Source organism: Hypanus sabinus, chromosome 18 (assembly GCF_030144855.1).
Source record: "Hypanus sabinus isolate sHypSab1 chromosome 18, sHypSab1.hap1, whole genome shotgun sequence".
In the NCBI taxonomy this organism is placed as follows: domain Eukaryota; kingdom Metazoa; phylum Chordata; class Chondrichthyes; order Myliobatiformes; family Dasyatidae; genus Hypanus; species Hypanus sabinus.
Window position 1 is genome coordinate 54,446,733 of NC_082723.1, and position 22,709 is coordinate 54,469,441.

At 41.8% G+C, this 22,709-nt stretch overlaps 1 protein-coding gene across 4 annotated transcripts in view; it reads left to right on the forward strand.

The window, feature by feature from the left end:
• The window catches only part of slc31a1 (solute carrier family 31 member 1), a 76,814-nt gene that overhangs the window by 32,524 nt on the left and 21,581 nt on the right, over window positions 1–22,709 (forward strand). For 3 of the 4 annotated variants that reach the window (XM_059994340.1, XM_059994342.1, XM_059994343.1), the window contains exon 2: window positions 11,810–11,980. In XM_059994340.1, the coding sequence (XP_059850323.1) occupies window positions 11,810–11,980 (171 nt within the window). Of the gene's footprint in view, window positions 1–1,144; window positions 1,214–11,809; window positions 11,981–22,709 lie in introns of those variants that run through there. The other variant, XM_059994341.1, reaches the window with a different exon arrangement.

The window sequence follows — 22,709 nt, forward strand, 5'->3', positions numbered from 1 at the left end:
AACTTTTGAGGATAGTTTAACGGCAGTCCTCCCTGATATCATTAATATTGATTTAAGTGTCTATCAAAAGTTGATTTTGTATACTTTCCGAAATCTTTGCTCAGATCTGATGTGTGGCTTAGTTTTATCTGAATTTCACATGCTTTTTAAATGGAAAACATACAAGTTGAAATACTGAATGAGTATAACCAAGTAAGATATTCATTACCTCGTATATATTTATTAGTATAGTGAATTGCATTACAGGAACACATACAAAATGCGGGAGGGACTCAGTAGGTCAGGCAGCATCGATGGAAAGGCATACAGTTGATGTTTCAGGCTGAGACCCTTCAGCCTTACAGTAATGAGCTTTTTAGGTTCATTGTATAGAGAATGTCTTGATTTATAAGAGACCTTTGCAATTTTTTGTTAATAGCTGGCTGTTTAATTTTATTTGATAGGTGAAGGAAAGGTACAATTGGGAGTGACTATGGTCTTTAATTCAGGAGCATTTTTGCAGCCATGATCTTTATTTGATCTATGATCTGGCTTGACCTACCCATCCATCTATTGTCAGCAGAAAGAAGACCGTCATACTTTTACGATGCATTAGAACCAGGTTTGTAACTTGAGAACGATGTAGGAATGTGATGTCCCAGGCGGATTTAGTTCAAACCATATTTCTTTAAAAATCAGATAAAATGTCTACTTGGCAACTGAAATTCAGTCATACACAGAGGATTAAAGCATAAACAGAAGAACTTGTCTAATGCTCAAATTTAACTTAATGACAGGTCAGGTAGTGGGGGGGGGGGGGAAGCTAATTTGATGAAATTATTCAAATTCTGTCCATCCAGAGTTGGAAAGCTTGTAATTTGAAAAGCAAAGATAGAATCAAATATAGAATCTTCCATGTACTATTCTGCTCAAAGTAACATTCATGTTAGCCTGTAATTCAATAAAATTGCAAGTGCTGGAAATAAAAAGTAAATGCTTTTCCAGCATTCTGTTCTTATTTCATATAAACCTGATGTGCTTCTGCTGCATCATAAATTGCATTCTAAAAACATTAATGAGTTATTGATGTTGGCTGATTCTGACTGGCTGCTTTCAGTAAACATTAACCAGCACCCTTATTAGCATGTCAACAGATGACTGAATGTAGATATCCTCTAGCATACTGACATTCTGTGGAATACGGGAAAAGGCAACCATGAATAATAACACTGAGGTAAGCACAGTTTAAAATAAACATTGGTTGAGGTTGGTCTGCAGTGAACCTGAGGTTTGAGATGAAGTCTGTGGAAAGTGAGAAAGGTGCAATCAAAAGTGTGGCGTTTTTTTTTGTGATTGCTGTTTGGATCAACATTTGAACGTTGGCCTCAGAGCGGGATGTGTTAACCTTGTTGCTCTTTGGGAAAGATAATTTTTATCGGTGTTGTGAGGTAAATCTGTTTTGAGCCTGTATATCAATAATAATTTTCTGAAATCCAAACCCTTAACTTGTGCAGTTCTCTGATTGTGTATCCATTTCTTCTTTGCCATGCTGGATGATTTTCAGCCTTTCGGTAAATTTGCTAATCCTTACTGCTTATACCTTTTATTTACTCTGTGGGAGATTACTCATATCTTCATAGAATGTAGGACAAAGTGCAATAATGTAGCCTTGTTCGGAACTGATAACTGGCAGGTAATTAACCTGAAGCATTGACTCTGCCTTGCACTCAACACCTCCTGCCTGACGTGTTGAGTATTTCCAACAGTTTTATATTTAATTTACATTATCCGCAGTTCTTCGTTAAATAAATAAATAACTTCTTCTATAGGTTAGAAAATTCTCGGCGGCTTCTAGATGGTCGGCACGGTACTGTGGACCAAAGGGCCTGTAATGTGCTGTAGATTTTTAATGTTCTAAGTGCTTGTCCAGGAGATGTTTTGTCTCAATATCTATAGCGTTAAGCTATTTCTACATCTTGTGCTCAATACTTGAAGTTCAGCTGAGCGTTTATCATTTTCTCAGGCAGTCTCTCAAGATCAAATGTGACTTTCTTTTATTCCCATTTTGTGGGTTCTGAGATGACTGATGATGCTAAAGTGGGAATTGCCAATTCCCCTGGATGCAGCAGGAAGCCGCTGACAGGGTGAGTAGATGGATAGTTTGAAGTGGCTCACTCCTTCCACCTCTCTATACCATCCAATGCATGGACTCAAGGTTCCTCAATACCCTCTCAGCTTTGAGCAGTCGTGGTCGAAATGTTCCCAGGATTTAGCAGGAGCGTTGTTTTTCTTCGGAGATGTTTTCGCTATTTGTTTACCAGATCTTGAGAGGCGTTTGAATGCCACTGAATTCCCAACACAATGAAAGTGGTTGAGATAGAGTAGGTAACAGGGAAGTTGATGGAGAAGCATAACATGTGAATGCTGTGGTTGCTGGTGCAGACGTGTTAGGGTGCTTATACTGCACCGCTGTATAATAAGCTACACAGATTAAGAAGGCTCGTGCTCTCTGGAGTGGGTTTCTGATTTACAATGTAAATGGGATTGGAGCATTTTATAGAGACTCTGTAGCATTCAGCTGTATCATAAGGTTAGTTGCACAGTCAATTACACTGAAGAATTTTAATGATGGGAGTATACAAGTTGTATAAATTTTAAAATGACACGTATTCATTTTGGATAAAAATTGAGGAAGTGCTACTTGCAAAATCAAAATCAGTTTTAATATCACTGGCATATGTTGTGAAATTTGTTGTATAGCAGCAGTAAATTGCAATGCATAATAAAAACTAAGTTGCTGTAAGAAGAAGAATAATGGAGAAGGATAGGACTGGATGTAGGGTAGAGATTTTTGATTGGAGAAAGACTAACTTTGAGGAGATGCAAAAGGATTTAGAAGGAGTGGATTGAGACAATTTGTTTTATGAGAAAGATGTAATAGAGAAATGGAAGTCATTTAATGGTGAAATTTTGAGAGTACAGAATCTTTATGTTCCTGTTAGGTTGAAAGGAAAGTTTGAGAGAGCCATGGTCGTCAAGGGATATTGGAAACATGGTTTGGAAAACGAGTGATATCTACAATAAATATAGGCAGCATGGAGTAAATGAGGTGCTCAAGGAATATAAAGAATGTAAAAAGAATCTTAAGAAAGAAATTAGAAAAGCTGAAAGAAGGTACGAGGTTGCTTTGGCAAGTAAGGTGAAAATAAATCCAAAGGGTTTCTACAGTTATATTAGTAGCAAAAGGATAGTGAGGGATAAAATTGGTCCCTTAGAGAATCAGAGTGGACAGCTATAAAAGAGATGGGGGAGATTCTGAACAATTTCTTTTTTATTACAATTTATTGTATGTACATGCCAGCACGTGTGTGTGTGTATATGTACGTGTGTATGGGTTCAATGTCCATTCACAAATCGGATGGCAGCGGGGAAGAAGCTGTTCCTGAATTGTTGAGTGTGTAGCAACGAGAAGAGGGCGTCCTTAATGATGTCCTTAATGAAAAGTAATGATGGATGCTGCCTTTTTGAGGCATCGCTCCTTGAAGAGTTTGTTTAATAATTATCTTGGACAAAGAGTATTCACATCTGGGGTCCTCCCTGGTTGAGGTGGATGACCATGACAACTGTGCCTTGTCATGCCCATTGCTCTCCATGCAACATTGCAGAACTCCCTTCCTGGTCATTGGATCTCACTGCAGATCTCCTCTGCCCAGTCTGCTGGAGCTGATTTAGCCTGCTAGGACAGGCATCCCTATTTCACTGGGGTACGAGACCTGCTGGCTCCCCTCACCAAGTCTAGCCCACCTGTCGAAATGGTGTACTGGGGTGTGGCCACTGTTGCATGCAAATAGCTACTTGAAGCCACAGGTGAGAGCTAAGTGTCTGGTGGGGACCAATGGTAGCATTCAAGATGATTGTCGATACTTTCAAATTCTTTGTAGTTCCTAACATGTTGAATTAGTGAAATTGTTTCATTTTCACTCTCAACCATTTCTGGCATTTCCAAGTCTGAATGATTAAAACCACAGTGAGCAAAACCGTTCTGAATTGTCTTAATGCTTGTTTCTTGCTAACTGTTGATGACAAAGATCACTGCTTTTTGAACACAAACACATACAACTGATGTGATTTAAATACTGTTTGCTGTAAGCGCAGTGTAGTGTCTAACAACCACAAGATGTGCACAAGACTGATGCTGGTTAGAAACTGTTCAGCAACAGTCTCCTTCCCCGATTAAGTGGCTAAGTGTCCCAAATAAACAAAGGGAATTCTGGTTAATTTTTTCAATTTTTGTTCCTTTAAGAGTTGTCCCAAATAAGCAGCTGCCCCAATTAACTAATGAGCCAATCCACTGGATATTAAATTAACTAAGTAGTACAAAAAGTGGGCAAAGTGTTCATGGGTCAGTTCATTGTCCATTCAGAAATCTGATGGCAGCAGCGAAAAGACGGCATGTCCCGGGTGATGGGATCCTTAATGGTGGATGCTGCCTTTTTGAGGTATCTCCTTGAAGCCTCCTCTTCTCAGGAGGCCAGAGCCCATGATGGAGCTGGCTGAGTTTGCGGCCTTCTGCAGCCTTTTCTGATCCTGTGCAGCGGCTCCTCCATACCAGACGGTAATGCAACCAATTAGAATGCTTTCTACAGTACATCTGAAGAAATTTGCAAGAGTCTTTGGCACCAGTGTTGATGATCATCATGGGGGAAATGTTATTTTTGATCCAGACTGACTATGGTCTCCCACGTGAAGGTTGCTGTTGCAGAAGAAGGTACAGTGGCCCGGGTTTAGTTAGTACTGAGATTATGATGTTGGATGCCGAGCAGTAATTAATAAACTGCACCCTGATGTAGATATTTCAGTTGCCTATGTGGTAAGACCAAGTAGAGAGACAGTCGAATTGCAACTGTTGTAGATCTATAGTGTCAGTAGGCAAGTTGCTGTAGGTCCTGGTCCTTGCTTAGGCAGGTTGATTCTGGCCATGACCAATCTCTCAAGGCACATCATTACAGTAGCTGTGAAGTGTAACCGTTCAATAGTCATTGAGGCAGCTCACCCTGCTCTTCCTGGGCACTGGTATGATTTGTGTCCTTTTGAAGGAGGTGGGAACCTCTGCAGCAATGAGATTGAAGATGTCTTTGAACACTCCCGCCAGATGGTTGGCACAGGTTTTCAGTGCCCGACCAGGTACACCATTGCAAAGGGTCACCCTCTTGAAAGATATTCTGACGTCAGTCTCTGAGTCAAAGATCAGAGTCACCAGGTGCTGCAGGAATTCACATGGTTGTAGTTTTATTCTCCCTTTTAAAGCATACATAAAAGATATTGGGTTAATCTAGGATTAAAGCATCCCAGCCATTCATAATGTCAGATTTTGCCTTGTAGGAAGTCATGGCTAGCAAGTCCTGCTAGAGCTGACGTGTTCCATTCCAACTCTTAACTTCAATCAGAACTGTTTTATTCACTCTTAAAATAGCCATGCATAGGTCATACCTGGGCTTGTATGGTTCCAGATCACCTGCTTTGAATGCCATAGATCTAGCCCTCAACAGGTAGCAAATCTCCTGGTTCATCCATGGCTTTTAATTTGGGTATGTTCTCGAAGGCACACACTCATCCACACGGGTCTTGATGAAGTCTGTGACAACTGTGGCATATTCATTTGGATTTCCAGATGAATCCCCGAATGTTGTCCAATCCAAAGAGCAGTCTTGTTAGCGCTTCTCTGCTTCACTTAGCCATGCCTTTGTGATCCTCATCACAGGTGCTGTGGTCCTTGGTCTCTGCCTATATGGTTTATCTCCATCGCTCCTTTACTGAGTGGATCGGTCTGCAGTAGTTAACCATAATGTGAGATGAGTGCAGTGTTACTTGAAGCCAGAAAATTCTATTAAAGGGTGTGAAAGAAAGTTTTCAGAAAGTGGCAAAAGAGGAAGTTGATCTCTAAGCAAGGAAAAATGAATGTTAATCATGGCTTGGAGGGGAGGGAAAAGCATGGAGGTTCTATGAACCCACTTCAACTTGATACACAAATGCTGCTACAGTTCAGCCTCAAAGCATCTAACCTACTCCTGTTCCCAAAATGGATGTATTTAATGCCATCCCCAGGTAATAGATGAGATTATGCTTTTGGCCTGTCCCACCCTTACAGTGTTAGCAAGGAGAATGAATCAACTTTTAGACTTGTCCAGAGTGAAGTAAGTTAGCAGCATGGTCTATGGTTGAAATGAATAAGAATATTGGGCTTGATTTTCCCAGATTGCTATTTATGTTCTGAAATGGTTCAGTACAGAGCCGAGCAGCAATCTGAGCTGAACTGGCCCGTCCATTGCCTCAGGCCCCAACACCCTGACCTTTTCAATCTGACCTGGCACCTAAATCATCCAAACATTGGATGCTCTGGTGCCTGGTCCCCAGTGCCTGCAGTCTCGGTTCAGTCCGTAGCCGACCTTTCCAATTCAGCCTGGCACTTAAATCACTGTCCAGACATCAGGTACAGTTGCTTTAGTACACTCTGGTACCAGTGAGTTCAGAGCTGATGGTTTTGAGACGACATTAATACACAGTTAATAACTTTATGAAGAAGAAGCTGCCAGTTTATCACTTAAAGATATGGCATGAAATTTGTTGTTTTACAGCAACAATTAGTGTAAAGATTTAAAATACTACAAATAACAAAATAGAATTTTGAAGTAATTTTCATGGATCATTCAGAAAACATTTGGAATTAATGCATCGCGTTCAGCTTGGTAAGTTAGGGTCAGACGTAGATCAATGTTGCAACCTCACTATTTATACCGTATGTGCATAACAGGTAAAGGCATTGAGAATTGTAGTCAGCTTTGGTTCCGACTCAAGGATGGGTCAGCAAGTTGTGAGGAGGACACAGGGATATTAAGTAGGTTAGGTGTTTGGCCAATATTTGGTAGATGGCATATAATGTGGGAAGATGCAGGGTAATTGATTTTGGTAGGAAGAAAAGAAAAAATATTGGTTAAATGAGAGGAAGGGCAGGAGATGGATTGGTGTTTTTGCATATGAAACAAAGTTTGGGTACAACAATTAATCGGCAAGAACAGTAGAGTGTTGCCATATATTCCAAAGGTGTTAAAATATCAAAAAATGTATGTAAGTCTTGCTGCAACTCCATGTGTGCTATGACATCTGGAATACTAAGAACATTTCTTTCCTAATTTTAAGGAGGGGATTATCTTCATTGGATTAAGGTGAGAAGACGTTCACTATCATTTTTTTTAAACAATATCCAACTTTATTTAAGTAGCAAATTTAAAACTCTGTGGAATTAAAAATTCCATTTGAGCCAAAAGAGATTCTGCTATTTCCATTTTCAAACAGTAGTTGTTAAAAAACAAGTGTTTTTAAATTTTAAATGGCCAAATCTGAAAATAATGATATCACACAGGGGTCAGGAATTGCCAGTAACATGAATAGACATTGCAAACATAACTTCATCTGATGGAAGAGATAGAAAATGGTCAAAATTGAGGGGAACAACAACACACACAAAATTCTGGTGGAACACAGCAGGTCAGGCAGCATCTATAGGGAGAAGCGCTGTCAACATTTCGGGCCGAGACCCTTTGTCAGGACTTCATCAAAATTGAGGGGTTTGTGTGGGAGCAAAAAGGAGTTTAATATCAAGTAATTCAACATGCAATTTGTATACAAAACCTCCAAAATAAAACAATGCAAGCACCCACATTTGCTCACTCAAAATTTTAAAAAAGAGTTGCTTTTATAAAAACTCGTAAAAATATTCCTTTCAACTGCACACGTTGCAGGAAATTGTTAAGCCTTTCAGACACTGTTGAAACGTTGCCTATCAGCAACTTTGCTTCTCAAGCCTCTTTGTTTTCTCCATTTTGGGCAGGAGCAGTGCTGGGTTCCTGGTTCGAGTCACTTGCTTTGCCTTTGACGACCTTTGGTTTCTTAGCTTTCCCAGCAGCTTTCTTCGCTGGTGCCTTCTTGGTCGGAGCAGCTGTCACGACATTACACCATTTTCGCAATGATCTCCTCAGTTCTTCAGGCTTTGGAGTGTCATTCGACTTGCGGGGCATCTTGGCTGCTGGTCGAAGGCTCCACGGGGCAAATTGATGTCTGTCTGCCGAACAACGCTCACTCTCACTGACTCGAGGTTCACTATCTTAATTCCCTGGATGAGGGATGAATGTAAAAAGAGAGTGTGGTCTGCACTGTTATTTTGATGGAATGTACTAATTTTCTGAGGGGACTAAAGTAGTTGCAGAGGGAATGTTCCCTTCACCTAAGAATTTACATCTGCTACATCGTATTTCCAGAGTTGTAAGGAATTTCTTCTCTGAGGCAATAAAGTGTTTTGAATTCTCTACCCAAGCGAGCAATGGAAAATTAATTATTAAATATATTTGAGGCCAAGGCAGTATTTTGTCTAGCAGAGTTGAGGGCTATAGGAAACAGGTAGAGTAGTAGAACTGGTGCCCAAGAGGGTGCAGTAATCTGCCTCAGTGACACTGACCGCAACGATAATGAAGTGCTCAGAGCAACTGGTTGAGTTGCATTAAATCCCATCTTCCTGCTACATTGGACCCCTTCCTGATTGCTTGTCACTCAGATCTGTCCACTGATGATGTCATAGCTTCTACACTCCACTCCGTCCTGTCCCACCTGGAAAATGGTGCCTCATAGGCCAGGATATTGTTTCTTGAGGTTTAATATGATCATTCATCAGAAGCTGGTGGATAAACTTCTTGTGGGGTCTCAACACCTCTCTCTGTAACTGCATCCTGGACTTCTTGATCAAACCTTGTCGGCAGAAACATCTCTAGCTCCATCACTAGGGATGCATGCTCTGCTCACTGCTGACACGTGACTGCACTGTTAGATCCAGTTCAAACCAAATCATCAAGTTCATTGATTACACAACTGGTAGGCCTCAAACAACAACAATGATGAAGTGGCATACAAAAACTTAAGTCTTAGTATAGAGAAGACCAAACAGATGTGGACTTCTGGAAATTGCAGACTGACCACTCCACTGTGCATTCACAGACCTCCTTAGAGATAGTTAGGAACATCAAGTTTCTGGGAGTGCACATAATGGTGATCTCATATGGTCCCTCGACACCACCTCAGTGGTCAAAAAAGCACAGCAGCTTCTTCGCCTGCACCCCGGCCCCCTAAATTTTATCCACTTTTTACAGGACATCATGAGAGTCCTGATCAGCTACATCGCTGTCTGGTGTAGGAATTGCAAGGTATCTGACCGCAAGTCCCTACAAAGGATTGTGAAGACTGCTGAGAGGATCATTCGAGTTTCTCTTCCACCCACTAGGAATATTTACCAGAAGTGCTGCATATGCAGGGCCCTTTAGCATTGTCACTGATTCTTCCCATCTGTCCGACAATCTCTTATCAAAGTGTGTATACATTATACAAACTTCAGATTCATCTCCTTACAGGCAGCCACGGAACATACCCAAAAGACCATTAAATACCCAATGTGCAGAAATTTAAAAAAAACAAATCATGCAAACAATAAAAGCAAGAAAATAACCTTGGATCCCATATCTCCTTACTTTCTCAATAACCTTTGCATGGGGTACCTTATCAAATGCCTTGCTGAAATTCATATACACTACATCTACTGCTCTACCTTCATCAATGTGTTTAGTCACATCCTCAAAAAATTCAATCAGGCTCGTAAGGCACGGCCTGCCTTTGACAAAGCTATGCTGACTATTCCTATTCATATTATGCCTCTCCAGCTATTCATAACTGCTCAGAACTGAAGTCCACAGTACAGAGTCTGTCCATAGACTCTCAGTTCAGTGCAGGGCCAAGGAAGAGTTGCAGAGCAGCATGTTCACATGTCCTGTCCTTCGCCTTTGGCCCTGACATCCTGACCTTTTTAATCTAGTCCAGCTCTTAAATCATCGTCCAGACATTGGGTTGTGTTGCTTTAAAACACTCTGGGGCCTGGGCCCTGCGCCTTGACTCAGCCTGTACCTGATTTTGCCAACTCAGTCCAGCGCTGTAATAGATTGTACCTCAGGACTTCCCTCGCTTCCTGAGAAGGGCCCACTGTTTTGCCTCACCTCAGTGCTGCCGCATCAAATTGCCTCCAGTTCCAATAGAAGTTGAAGGCTATTGCTTGTGGTGATCGTTTACCAGAAAACGTATGATTACTAGAGTATTTAGTTGATTTCTTTGTTTCATTGGCCACCAGCAAGTAAGTCGCTTGGCTTCACCAGTGCCATCTTAAACCGGAACCACAGCTTCATGTTTTAAAATGTTACGGTGAAATGCTGAAGCTCAGATCTTAATGCCCTTCAGACCTTTGGTTACAAACATTAAATTAATATAGAATTTTTCACTTTTACATTTTTTTAACCTGAATTGTGTGTGTGTATCTATACTGCTTTACATTGGTGATTGTGACTTAAGTGACATTTATTTCCTGCCTGTGTCTGCATTGAATTTCTGCTCTTATAATCAAATCAATTGCTATTGTAAACAAGTTGCTGTGATCATCACATTGCAGTAAACTTAATTTGTGCTCCACAATCTCATGAAACCTGATTTGGCTGCAAATGTCAAGTGCAGCTCCTAGGCTCAAAAGCCAGACTTTTTGGTCAAGTAGTTGAATCATTAATAATTAACGATGTCAGAGACATAAAATTCATTTGGAATTGGATTAAAAGATTATGTTGTTCTCTCGATTCTCATCTCAATATTGGATTTGGCGCTGAGATGTTCCTATTTGTCAGAAATTCTTAAAATGGGTTGTTTGCTGTTATTATCAAGGTCCAAAGGTTCAAAGCAGATTTATCATCAAAGTACGTATACAGTGCCTTGTAAAAGTATTCACCCCCAACCCTTTGTCCATATAATTGAGTACTACAACCAGGGGTTTTGATCAATTTAACTGAAAATTTCTATTCATGAATCACATGCTTGTTTTATTTTCACAGTAGAACCCAAAAATAAACAGGGAAAATTGTAAAGCATCAAAACTAAAAATTTAGAACTGAGAAATCAATTCAAAAGTATTCGTCCCCTTTTACTCAGTACTTAGTTGAACCACCTCCTGTAGTATTTTTGGATAAGTCGCTATTAGCTTTGCACAACGTGATGGAGCAAGATTTGCCCATTCCTCCTTGCAAAATTGCTCAAGCTGCGCCAGGTTAGTTGGGGAGTGGCGGTGGACAATGGTTTTGAGCTCTTGCCGGAGATGTTCAATTGGGTCAAGACTCTGAACTACTCAAGGACATCAAATTGCTTCTTTGGAAACCACTCCTTGGTTGCTCAGCCAGTGTGTTTTAGGCCATTGTCCTGTTGAAAGGTTTGTCTGCTGATGTATCGTCGTCGTCGGTAGGTCACATTTGGCAGACGATTTCCCTCCATGCCGCTCTGACATATTGGGAAATCATGTATGTGGCAAATTATAGCAGTAGTTTGCCTTTGCCTTCTGCCAGGTGAGTTTTTTTTAAGAGATCACCAGCTCTTAACCCAGCACAGATGGAGAGTGTGCAAGGGAGCCGGCCGGATTCAAACTCAGGACCTCTCGCCTCAAAGTGCAGTGTTGATGCCACTACGCCACCAGCCAGCACCGTTAATGTATAGTTGTTCATAAATTCCATTGTATTTTATTTCCCTATAAATAACTGATAACTTTACTTTGAACTTTGCAGTTAATTTGCAGTATAACTAACCTGTCCCTTTTTTATCCTCCTACTCCACCACATTTTCTTATTGTGCTTTCAACTTCTAATTGTATTTGGGGTGTGCATATTTTCCACTGGAGATATGTAATATTGCGTGCTTCCTTTCTCAGGTATTCAAGGAGACTCTCCGCTACATTTTCTCGAGTTTCGGGATGAACCATTCGATGGATCATGGTGCTGGTCATCACGACATGAACATGCATGTGTCCTCTGGTGGCCATGAGCACAACTCAACACCTGCGCCAGGGCACGGCCACGACCACGGTTCTGGTGGCATGATGGTAAGGCTTCCCTCCAATCTTTTCAACAAGTGGTCAGCATTAAATCTGTCCCTAGACTTAAACAAAAAGTTAGCAAAATTGAGATTGCACAGGGTTTACAGTTATAGTTAGACAGCATGGAAGCAGCCCAATTTCTCCATAGCAATACACACAAAATGCTGAAGGCCAGGCAGACTACAGTCTTTTACCGATCATGGGTTTCAGCCTGAAATGTCGACTGTTTGCTTTTTTCCTTAGATGCTGTCTGGCTTGCTAAGTTCCTCCAGCATTTTGTGTGTGTTGCTTTGGATTTCCAGCATCTGCAGATTTTCACATGTTTGTGGTCCAACTTCTCCATGCGACCATTATTCCTTTCTTTTCACAATATTTTTATTCAGAAGAAAAAAACAAAGATTTACAGAGTCCAACACATAGATACGTCACAACATAAATTATGTACATTCATATATTGTAATAAAATTGATCAAAATGTTATAGCATATCACATAAATGTATACCACTCTAATCAAAAATTTAAAGATAGGTCATACATCATAAAATAATTTTTTTATATTAAAAAAAGTCAATCCCCTACCAACTACCAAAGAAAAAAACTGATGGATGACAATGGATAATTAGAATTTAAATAAACATGTTCATTGAAGACGAGAAGATAAAAATATACATAAAAGTCTGTGCACTGTTAAACTTTATAAATTGAAAAAGTAATTTAGGAAAGGTCCCCAGATATCATAAAAAGATTGTTTCGAATTTAAGACTGAGCAGCGGATCTTTTCTAAATTTAAATACGACATAATATCACGTAGCCATTGAAGATGTGTAGGAGGGAGACTCCTTCCATTTAAGCAAGATTGCTCTCCTTGCTAAAAGAGAGGTAAAAACTAAAACCTGGGGGTTAGGAGTATTTAAAGTTATATCTTCATTTGCAATAATACCAAACGAGGTCAAATTGGACCCTAAAAAGTTGTGAGAAGGTATGGAATACTTCCCGCAAAAACTTATCAATTTTAGGGCAAAACCAAAACATATGAATTAGAGGCATCAGCAGAGTTGCATTTATTACAAAGTGGAGAAACATTCGGATAAAAACTGAACAGCTTCTGTTTAGAAATGTAAGCTCTATGAACCACTTTAAATTGTAGAAGAGAATGACGAGCACAGAAAGATGATTTATTAACCTGTTTAAGAATTTTATTCCATCTATCATCAGAAACCTGACAATTTAGATACCGGTAATAGAACCATTAACAAAAGGTTTTACATTTAAAATATCGTCCAGTAAATTTTTATCAGGACCTGTAGGAAAAGTAGTTAATTTGAAACGTAAGAAATCGCTAATTTGAAGGTATCTGTAAAAATGTGTTTTTGGGAGTGCAAATTTATTTGACAATTGGTCAAATGAAGCAACAGATCCTGAGATAAACAGGTCCCAAAAACACTTAATACCTAGTTCATCCCAATCCTTAAAGACTTCTATCAGTCAAGGAAGGGATAAAAAAATAATTAAGGAGAATGGGAGTTGATAATGAAAAATTCGCTAAACCAAAAAATTTTCCAAATTGAGACCAGATCCTTAAAGTTTGCTTAACAGTTATGTTATCTGTTGTTTTATTTGCTGAAAAAGAAGAGTATGATCCAAGAAGAGAGACAATAGAGGAATTTTTTACAGAATTAACTTCTAAGGAGACCCATGATGGGCAATCTTTACGATAAATATAATAGGACCAAAAAGTAATATTCCTTATAGTGGCAGCCCAATAGTAAAACCTAAAATTGGGTAGGGCTAATCCACCCACCTCTTTATTTCTTTGTAGGTAAACTTTACTTAAATGAGCTTGTTTATTATTCCAAATATAAGATGTTAAAATTGAATTCAAAGAAACAAAGTAGGTCTTAGGAATAAAAATAGGTAAAGCCTGAAAAAGATATAAAAATTTAGGAAGAATCTTCATTTTAATCGAATTAATTTGGCCAATTAGAGATAAAGAAAGAGACCATTTAAAAAGCGTCTTTTTCACATAATTCAGTAAGGGGTTTAAGTTTTCTTTAAATAAATTCTTTAAGTTTTTAGTAATTGTAAGTTGACTTGGAACAACTTGGAACGGAAATTTGGCATTTGATGACTTTAGGTCATTTAAAGGAAATAGTGTGGCGACCCACTTCCCAGCGCACTTGAACCGGCTCACAGAGCGGCGCGCACCGGCATTGAGGCCAGTCCCAAAGAGGGCGCCAAGTCTGTTTCACCAGCAAGGGGAAAAGCCCACGCACGGGATGGGACTGTGAATACGTGCCCCGGGGAGGGCGGGATAAGGAAGGCTATAAAGCAAGGCTGCGAAGTTTGAATAAATCTCTTTTTGCAACTGCAGCTCACCAACTCCGTGTCGTTATTTCAGTGCTGCGTGTAGCACACTGCTACAATAGGTGACCCCGATGGCCCAAACGATACTTGGGCCGAAGGTGAACGACGCCGCATCTGTTCATGCATTTTCGTTCAAACTGCCAAGCTTCTGGATGCTGCGACCTCACCTATGGTTCCAGCAAGCAGAAGCCCAATTCCACATTCGACAGATAACCTCGTTACTACTACGTGGTGAGCTCCCTCGACCAGGAAACAGCGGCCCAGGTTGAGGAGTTCATACAGTCGCCCCAGCGGACGGCAAATACACAGAATTCAAAGCCTTGCTCATAAGAACTTTTGGACTCTCACGGCGCGAGCGAGCTGCCCGCTTACTGCACTTGGATGGTTTGGGGGACAAGCCACCGTCAGCTTTGATGAATGAGATGCTCTCCCTGGCTGGAGGTCACAAGCCCTGCCTCATGTTTGAGCAGGCATTCCTAGAGCAGCTGCCCGAGGACATACGCCTGCTGCTGTCTGACGCGGATTTAGCAACTCCCAGAAGGTGGCGGCCTGGGCGGACATGCTGTGGAAAGCCAAGAAGGAGAGTGGGGTGTCCGTTGCACAGATCACCAGGCCACGCTCCCAGCAGCAAACCAGACCAGGCCCGGCCGCAGAGCCCGCTAACCCCAGAGGCAGGGGTGAGGAGGCCAACGAACAATGGTGTTTCCCGCACCAGTGGTGGGGCACAGAAGCCTGCCGCTGTAGCCCGCCCTGCAAGTTCCCGGGAAACGCCAGGGCCAGCCGCCGCTGATGGCTACAGCGGCTGGCCATCGGGATAGCCTCCTGTATGTGTGGGACAAGTGGTCGGGACGCCGCTTTTTGGTCGACACCGGAGCCGAGATCAGTGTCTCACCTCCGACGAGTTACGACACCTGCAACAGAGCACCGGGTCCCACCCTGAGGGCTGCGAACGGCAGCACAGTAAGGACCTACGGCACCCGTACGGTGCAGCTACAGTTCAGCTCCAGCCAGATCACGTGGGACTTCACACTGGCCGCCGTAGCCCAACCGCTCCTGGGAGTGGATTTTTTGTGAGCTCACAGCCTGCTGGTCTACCTGCCAAGGAAGAGACTGGTCCACGCCGAGACTGTTCAAACGTTCTCCCTGGGTGAAGCCCAGTTGCCGGCCCCGGACTGCTACCCTGTGCTGCACATTCAGGACTTTGCAGCAAACCTGCACGGCGCACGGATCTTCTCCAAGGTAGACCTCGTCCGGGGATACCATCAAATCCCGATGCATCTGGATGACGCCCCCAAAACGGCACTCATCACCCCTTTTGGCCTTTTCGAGTTCCTCCGCATGCCGTTCGGCCTAAAGAATGCCACACAGACGTTTCAGTGGTTAATGGACTCGGTGGGACACAACCTGGACTTCGCTTTCATCTATTTGCATGACATCCTCATAGCCAGCAGCAGTCATCAGGAGCATCTGTCCCACCTCCGTCGACTCTACGCCTGACTGAGTGAATGCGGCCTGACAATCAACCCGGCCAAATGCCAGTTTGGGCTCGACCCCATCGACTTCCTGGGCCACAGGATTACTAAAGACGGGGCAACCCCTCTGCCCACTAAGGTAGACGCGGTCCGCCATTTCCCCCGACCCAACACAATCAAAGGCCTTCAGGAATTCGTGGGTATGGTGAATTTCTACCACTGCTTCCTCCCTTCAGCTCCCCGAATCATGTGCCCCCTGTTCGCCCTGATGTTGTCATGGTTTATCGTGTTTCACAAATGACCTGGAGATGCAGAAGATTCTTCAAGAAGGGTTAAACTTTAATTTGCAAATCAAAGCTGAGACAGTCATTGAGCTAGTCGCTGATTGCACACCGAACCTGGGACACGGCATTTTTTATAGCAAAATCCTGGTCCAGTTGCATTAGCATATGTAATCGATCTATAGTTGCGTATTACACATACTACACGTACATCATGTCCCTACTGTTCCTATCAATTGGCTTAATCATGTTCTAATCTACATCTCTTAGCTACCTCTCATTGTCTTCTACATTTTTAAGACTTCAGTCTCCTACCAAATTGGGTACATGCATAGCAAATAATAAACTCAGAACTGAGCAATGTTCTAATCTACATTTCTTTAGCTCTTTAGCTACCTCTCATTAACATACCATTGTCTTCTACATTTTTAAGACTTCAGTCTCCTACCAAATTGGGTACATGCATAGCAAATAACAAACTCAGAACTGAGCAATGTTCTAATCTACATTTCTTTAGCTCTTTAGCTACCTCTCATTAACACACCATTGTCTTCTACATTCCTAGGATTTCATCTTGGGTACATGCATAGCAAGCTGACTACATAGTTTTGATTACACAGCAAATGATACAAGTTTTATACTCCATAATATTTTATACTCCAATAATGTCAGGTAAGGGTAAGGACATTACCTGGGACGAGGAGTCCACTGCCACTTTCATTAAAACCAAAGAAGCCTTGGCAAATGTCGCGATGCTAGTGCACCCAGAACGGACGTCCCTACCGCCCTCACAGTGGACGCATCTAACACGGCAGTCGGTGGGGTGCTGGAACAACTCATCGAGGGTCGCTGGTAATCCCTGGCATTTTTCAGCAAACACCTATGACCACCCGAGCTCAAATACAGTGCTTTCAACTGGGAACTGTTGGCGCTCTACCTGGCAATCCGGCATTTCAGGTACTTCTTAGAAGGTAGGCCCTTCACCGTGTTCACGAACCAGAAACCTCTTAGCTTTGCATTCACGAAAGCATCCGACCCCTGGTCGTCCCGCCAGCAGCAACATCTGTCCTACATCTCCAAATACACGATGGATGTTCGGCATATCTCGGGAAAGGACAATGTCGTGGCGGACACAACCTCCCGTCCTAACATCCAAGCCCTGTCCCAGGGAGTAGACTATGAAGCACTGGTGGAGGCGCAGCAGGCAGACGAGGAGATCCCTAGTTACAGGACTGTAGTCTCCGGTTTGCAGCTCCAGGACCTCCTCGTAGGCCCAGGTGAGAGGACCCTACTCTGTGACGTCACCACCGGCCAACCCCGTCCCGTCATCCCGGCAACCTAGCGGCGGCGCGTTTTCAACTCCATTCACAACTTAGTGCAACCCTCCATCAGGACAACCTGGTTCATTTGGCATGGACTCCGCAAGCAGGTCAGTGAATGGGCCAAAATGTGCATGCACTGCTGAACAGCCAAGGTGCAGCGGCACACCAAAGCTCTGCCACAGCGGTTCCACCCCACCCACCGGCGTTTCGACCACATTCATGTGGATATCGTGGGCCCCCTGCGGCACCTCCTGACTATCGTGGACCTGTTCACAAGATGGCCAGAGGCAGTCTCACTCACCGACACCACCTCCGAATCTTGTGCCTGGTCACTGATTGCCACCTGGGTATCTTGCTTCAGCGTACCAGCCCACATTACCTCCGATGGAGGCGCCCAGTTCACCTCCAGCCTGTGGTCAGCTATGGCCAGCCTTTTGGGGACACAGCTGCACCACACAACTGCTTACCACCCACAGTCGAACGGACTGGTGGAGCATTTCCACCGTCACCTAAAGTCGGCTCTCATGGCCCGCCTCAAGGGGCCTAACTGGGTGGACGAGCTTCCCTGGGTCCTGCTTGGAATCCACATGGCGCCCAAAGAGGATCTGCACGCCTCGTCGGCCGAGTTGGTGTACGGCGCATCCCTGGTCGTCCCCGGGGAGTTCCTACCAGCCCCAAGGGGGCAAGAGGAAGAACCCGCAGCAGTCCTGGGCAGACTACTTGAGAGGCTCGGTAACCTGGCCCCCATACCCACTTTGCAGCGTGGGCAGAACCCGACCTGCGTACCCAAAGACCTGCAAAATTGCGAGTTTGTTTTTGTACGACAAGGCAGACATTGGGCACCGCTACAGCGGCCCTACGAGGGGCCGTTTACGGTGATCAGAAACAACGGGTCCACATTCGTGCTGGACATTGGGGGGAGAGAGGAGGTTTTCACGGTGGACCGACTCAAACCAGCCCATGTGGACTTGGCGCAGCTGGTCGAGATTCCGGTGCCGCGGCGCAGAGGCAGACCTCCCAAACAGAGTCTGACCCAGATTGGGGGGTGCATCGCCGTTTCTGTGGGGGGGTTATGTGGCAACCCACTTCCCAGCGCACAAAGCGGCGCGCACTGGTATTGAAGCCGATCCCAAAGAGGGCGCCAAGTCTGCTTCACCAGCAAGGGGAAAAGCCTGCACGCAGGATTTGGGACTGTGAATACGCGCCCCCTACAGCATTCCCGCCCGGGGAGGGCGGGATCAGGAAGGCTTTAAAGCGAGGCCGCGAGGTTTGAATAAATCTCTTTTTGCAACTGCAGCTCACCGACTCCATGTCGTTATTTCAGCACTGCGTGTAGCACACCACTACAATAGCTCACTTTTATGTAAGTTCAGCTTATATCCTGAAAAATAAACTAAACTGGGAAATTAAAGAAAGAACTGAAGGTAAAGAAGTTTCAGTGTTTGAGATAAAAAAGTAAAATATCATCAGCGTATAACGAAATCTTATGAGTCATACCTTTCCTTAGTATACCAGAAATATCCTTAGGTTCTCGAAATGCTATTGCTAAGGGTTCTATAGCTAAAGCAAAAAGTAAAGGACTAAGAGGGCAACCTTGTCTAGTTCCCCGCTGTAATCTAATAACCTGAGTGGTAGGAGACGAGTAAATTAATTTAACCCAACGAATAAAATTAGGCCCAAGATTAAACTTTTCTCAAGTCTTAAAAAGATAATTCCACTCAATCCTATCGAAGGCTTTTTCTGCATCTAAGGATAATATACACTGTGATATTTTTTTGGATGGTGAATATATCACATTCAATAACCGATGTATATTAAAATGTGAGTAGCGATTTTTAATAAATCCTTTCTGATCATGTGATATAATAGATGGTAAAATATTTTCAAGTCTTCGAGCTAAGATTTTGGATTAAATTTTTGCATCAATATTTAATAAAGAAATCGGTCTGTGTGAAGAACATTCAGCTAGGTTTTTTTTAAATAAGAGAAATAAAAGCTTCTTAAAAGATTGAGTGAGTTTACCTGATTTAAAGGACTCTGATAAAACAGAGGATAAATAAGGTGTAAGTAACGTAGTGAAGGTTTTATAAAACTCCCCAGGAAAGCCATCAGGTCCTGGGGTCTTACCAGAATGTAAAGCATATATGGCCTCAGCCACTTCTTCATTGGAAATAGGCTGACCTAACTCTGTTAGGCTATCAGCAGACAATGTAGGAATGTTGATATTACTGAAAAAAGCATTCATATAGGTATCATCTGAAGGAGAATCAGATTGATACAACTTAAGGTAAAAGTCTTTAAATACATTGTTAATTTCAGAATGGTTGGGTATCTTAGTACCATTATCTTTAAAAATTTCTGTGATTTGACGATTAACTGTAGAAGATTTTAAGCGATTGGCTAATAATCTACCTGTTCTATCCCCGTGAATGTAAAATTGAGTTTTATCTCTCAATAGCTGTCGTTCAATTGGGTAAGTCGGTAGAAGATTATACTTGGATTGGATTTCAATACACTTATTATATGTACTTGGATCTGGAGATAGGGCATATTCTGGATCAAGATCTTTTAATATCAGTAGGACTGATTTATTAGTGACAGGGGTTTTACTTGAAGAGCGGTCTAATATAGGGTCAAGCCAAAAATTAAAATCTCCACCCATCACTAAGGAATACCGATTCAAATCAGGCAGAAAAGAGAAAAGACGTTCAAAGAACAAGAAGTCATCTGTATTTGGAGCATATACATTTCCAAATACAATTAGTTTATTTTCAAGACTACCCGAAACAATAACAAAGCGGCCATTTGTATCAGAAATTACATTATGTTGAATAAAGGATACATTCTGATCAAACAGGATAGAGATGCCTCTCGACCTAGATTGAGAAGGTGAGTGAAAATGTATACCCTTCCATCCTTTGAAAGAATATGAAATATCATCTTTACGAATATAGGTTTCTTGAAGAAAGATTATACGAGTTTTAAGTTTCCGGATATAAGAGAAAATCTCATTTCGTTTAAATGGGTTATTTAGACCTCCCACATTAAAACTGAGTATATTAATAAAAGAATCCATCAAGTATCCTTTAGTAATGCATAAAAGGTAATCACAGACATGTAGATAGCGAATAAATAAAACAGTAAAAGCATCCCATCAGCTTTCTGGAAGAACCCATTTGCCCCCTCCCTCCCCCCAAAGAGAGAAATCAGCCAAGGGAGGCCGAAGACTAATTCTAACGTTCCCAACCCAAAACTCCGGTGGCTCCAGAAAATATATATGTATAGCTGTGCTGAATAAACTATTGTAAATAAATAAATATATATATATATATATATATACACACACACACACACACACACACACACACACACACACACACACACACACACACACACACACACAAAATATCAAAGTAAGTAAGTTTGCTATTTACCGAAAAAAAAACCCATGGGAAAATATAAGTATTAGTCTCAGTAAAAAGGAAAGACAATAAAATCAAATAACGAAAACAACATATATTTGTGGGTGCAAAAAAAAGTAAAGAAACAAATAGAAAATAATTAGAAAAGGAAGCGGTTTAAATAGCTTGCTACATGACTAAGGCATTCAAGGGAGAAAAAAAAGACAAAATGGTAAAATAATGAAAAAAAAACAAAAAATCAGCAATAAGAAATATAGAATATTGTATACTACTGAAAAACAGTAAAAGACCGAAAGGTATATAAATAATCAAAAGATAGGAAAAATCTGAGTGAATTTAAATTAAAGCAAAACACCTTATAGTTTCATTCCTCAGTAATTACTACATGTACACCACACCCTACATAATTACTTTCAGTCAAATTACTAAAAGGTAAAAATCAACATAACACTGAAAGAATATAACATTGTTTAAAAAGAGCTGCGAAAAAGTAGCATTAGAGGATCCATATAAAGGTGGAAAACAGCAAAAGAGAAAATGGATGCAGTCTGCCTTCAGATTTTGCACAGTTTGAAAGATAGCAAGGCGTCAATTACTGAAACAAATGATTAAGACTTCATCAACCAAGAAACCTTGTTATCAACAAAGTGCCAATTACTTGATTGAACACCTGAAATTAAAACATTTAGCATAAAGAGAAATATTCAAGGTTGAATTTAAGCATGGAGACTATGTACAAATTTTCAGGCTTCGTAAACCAAGAAACCTTATTATCAGAAGTAGTAACCTTGAGTTTACACAGGTCTCTGAGAGAAAGGCGACAGCCAAGCTTAAAAAGATCTTTAAAAGCCTGTCCAGCTCTTAGAACTTCCTAATTTGGGGGGGTAACTCGGTGAAAGTGCTCAAATTTTGTTAGTTCCCATAATATATCAGGGAATAAATCTTTCAGCATTTGAGCACAAAAATCGATAGGTTGGTTACCCTCCAGTTTTTCAGGAAGCCCAGGAATTCTGATATTGCACCTTCGGTTCCTGGTCTCCAAATCTGTAAGTTTCTTCAGTAGCATGTCGTATTTTTTAAGTTGTTCCTTAGAAATTCTCTTGTAATCTTCAATATCCTTCTGCAACACCGGCAGAGATTCTTCATGTAGTTTAATATGAATTTCGTGGTCATTCACAGTCTGCTGTATACTTCCAAGTTTCCGATTAAGCGTTTTCAGTTCAGATTTAACCAGGTCGAAGGAATTCTGTAAAAAGTCAAACTTGGATTCCAAGTCATCCAGTTTATCAAGTCTTTCTGACATTTGTTAAAACATTTCAGTCAAAGTCTCTAAAGTAGCCTCTTTTTTAGAGTGTTTTTTTTTTACTCATGGTGCTCTCACCGAGATAGGTTTAAACAGCAAAGTAAGCGAATAATTTCGGAACACGTAGCTACTGCAACCTACTCCATTATAGCCACAGAAAGTCTCCATTATTCCTTTGAATTAGTCCCATTTTACTGAACCATGCTGGAGCCAGGATCCTGGTGATTTGCGTAATGAGGCCTGTAATTAGGGCAATAAACTAAATACAATCAACAAACAAACAAGAGAAAATCTGCAGATGCTGGAAATCTGGGAAAAGGCCACTGACTATCCACATGATCAATGCCTCTCATCGTCTTATACACCTCTTTCAGATCACCTCTCATCCTCTGTCGCTCTAAAGAGAAAAGGCCAAGTTCACTCAACCTATTCTCATAAGGCATGCTCCCCAAACCAGGCTTCATCTTTGTAAATCTCCTCTACACCCTTTCTATGGTTTCCACATCCTTCCTGTAGTGAGGTGACCAGAACTGAGCACAGTACTCCAAGTTGGGGTCTGACCAGGGTCCT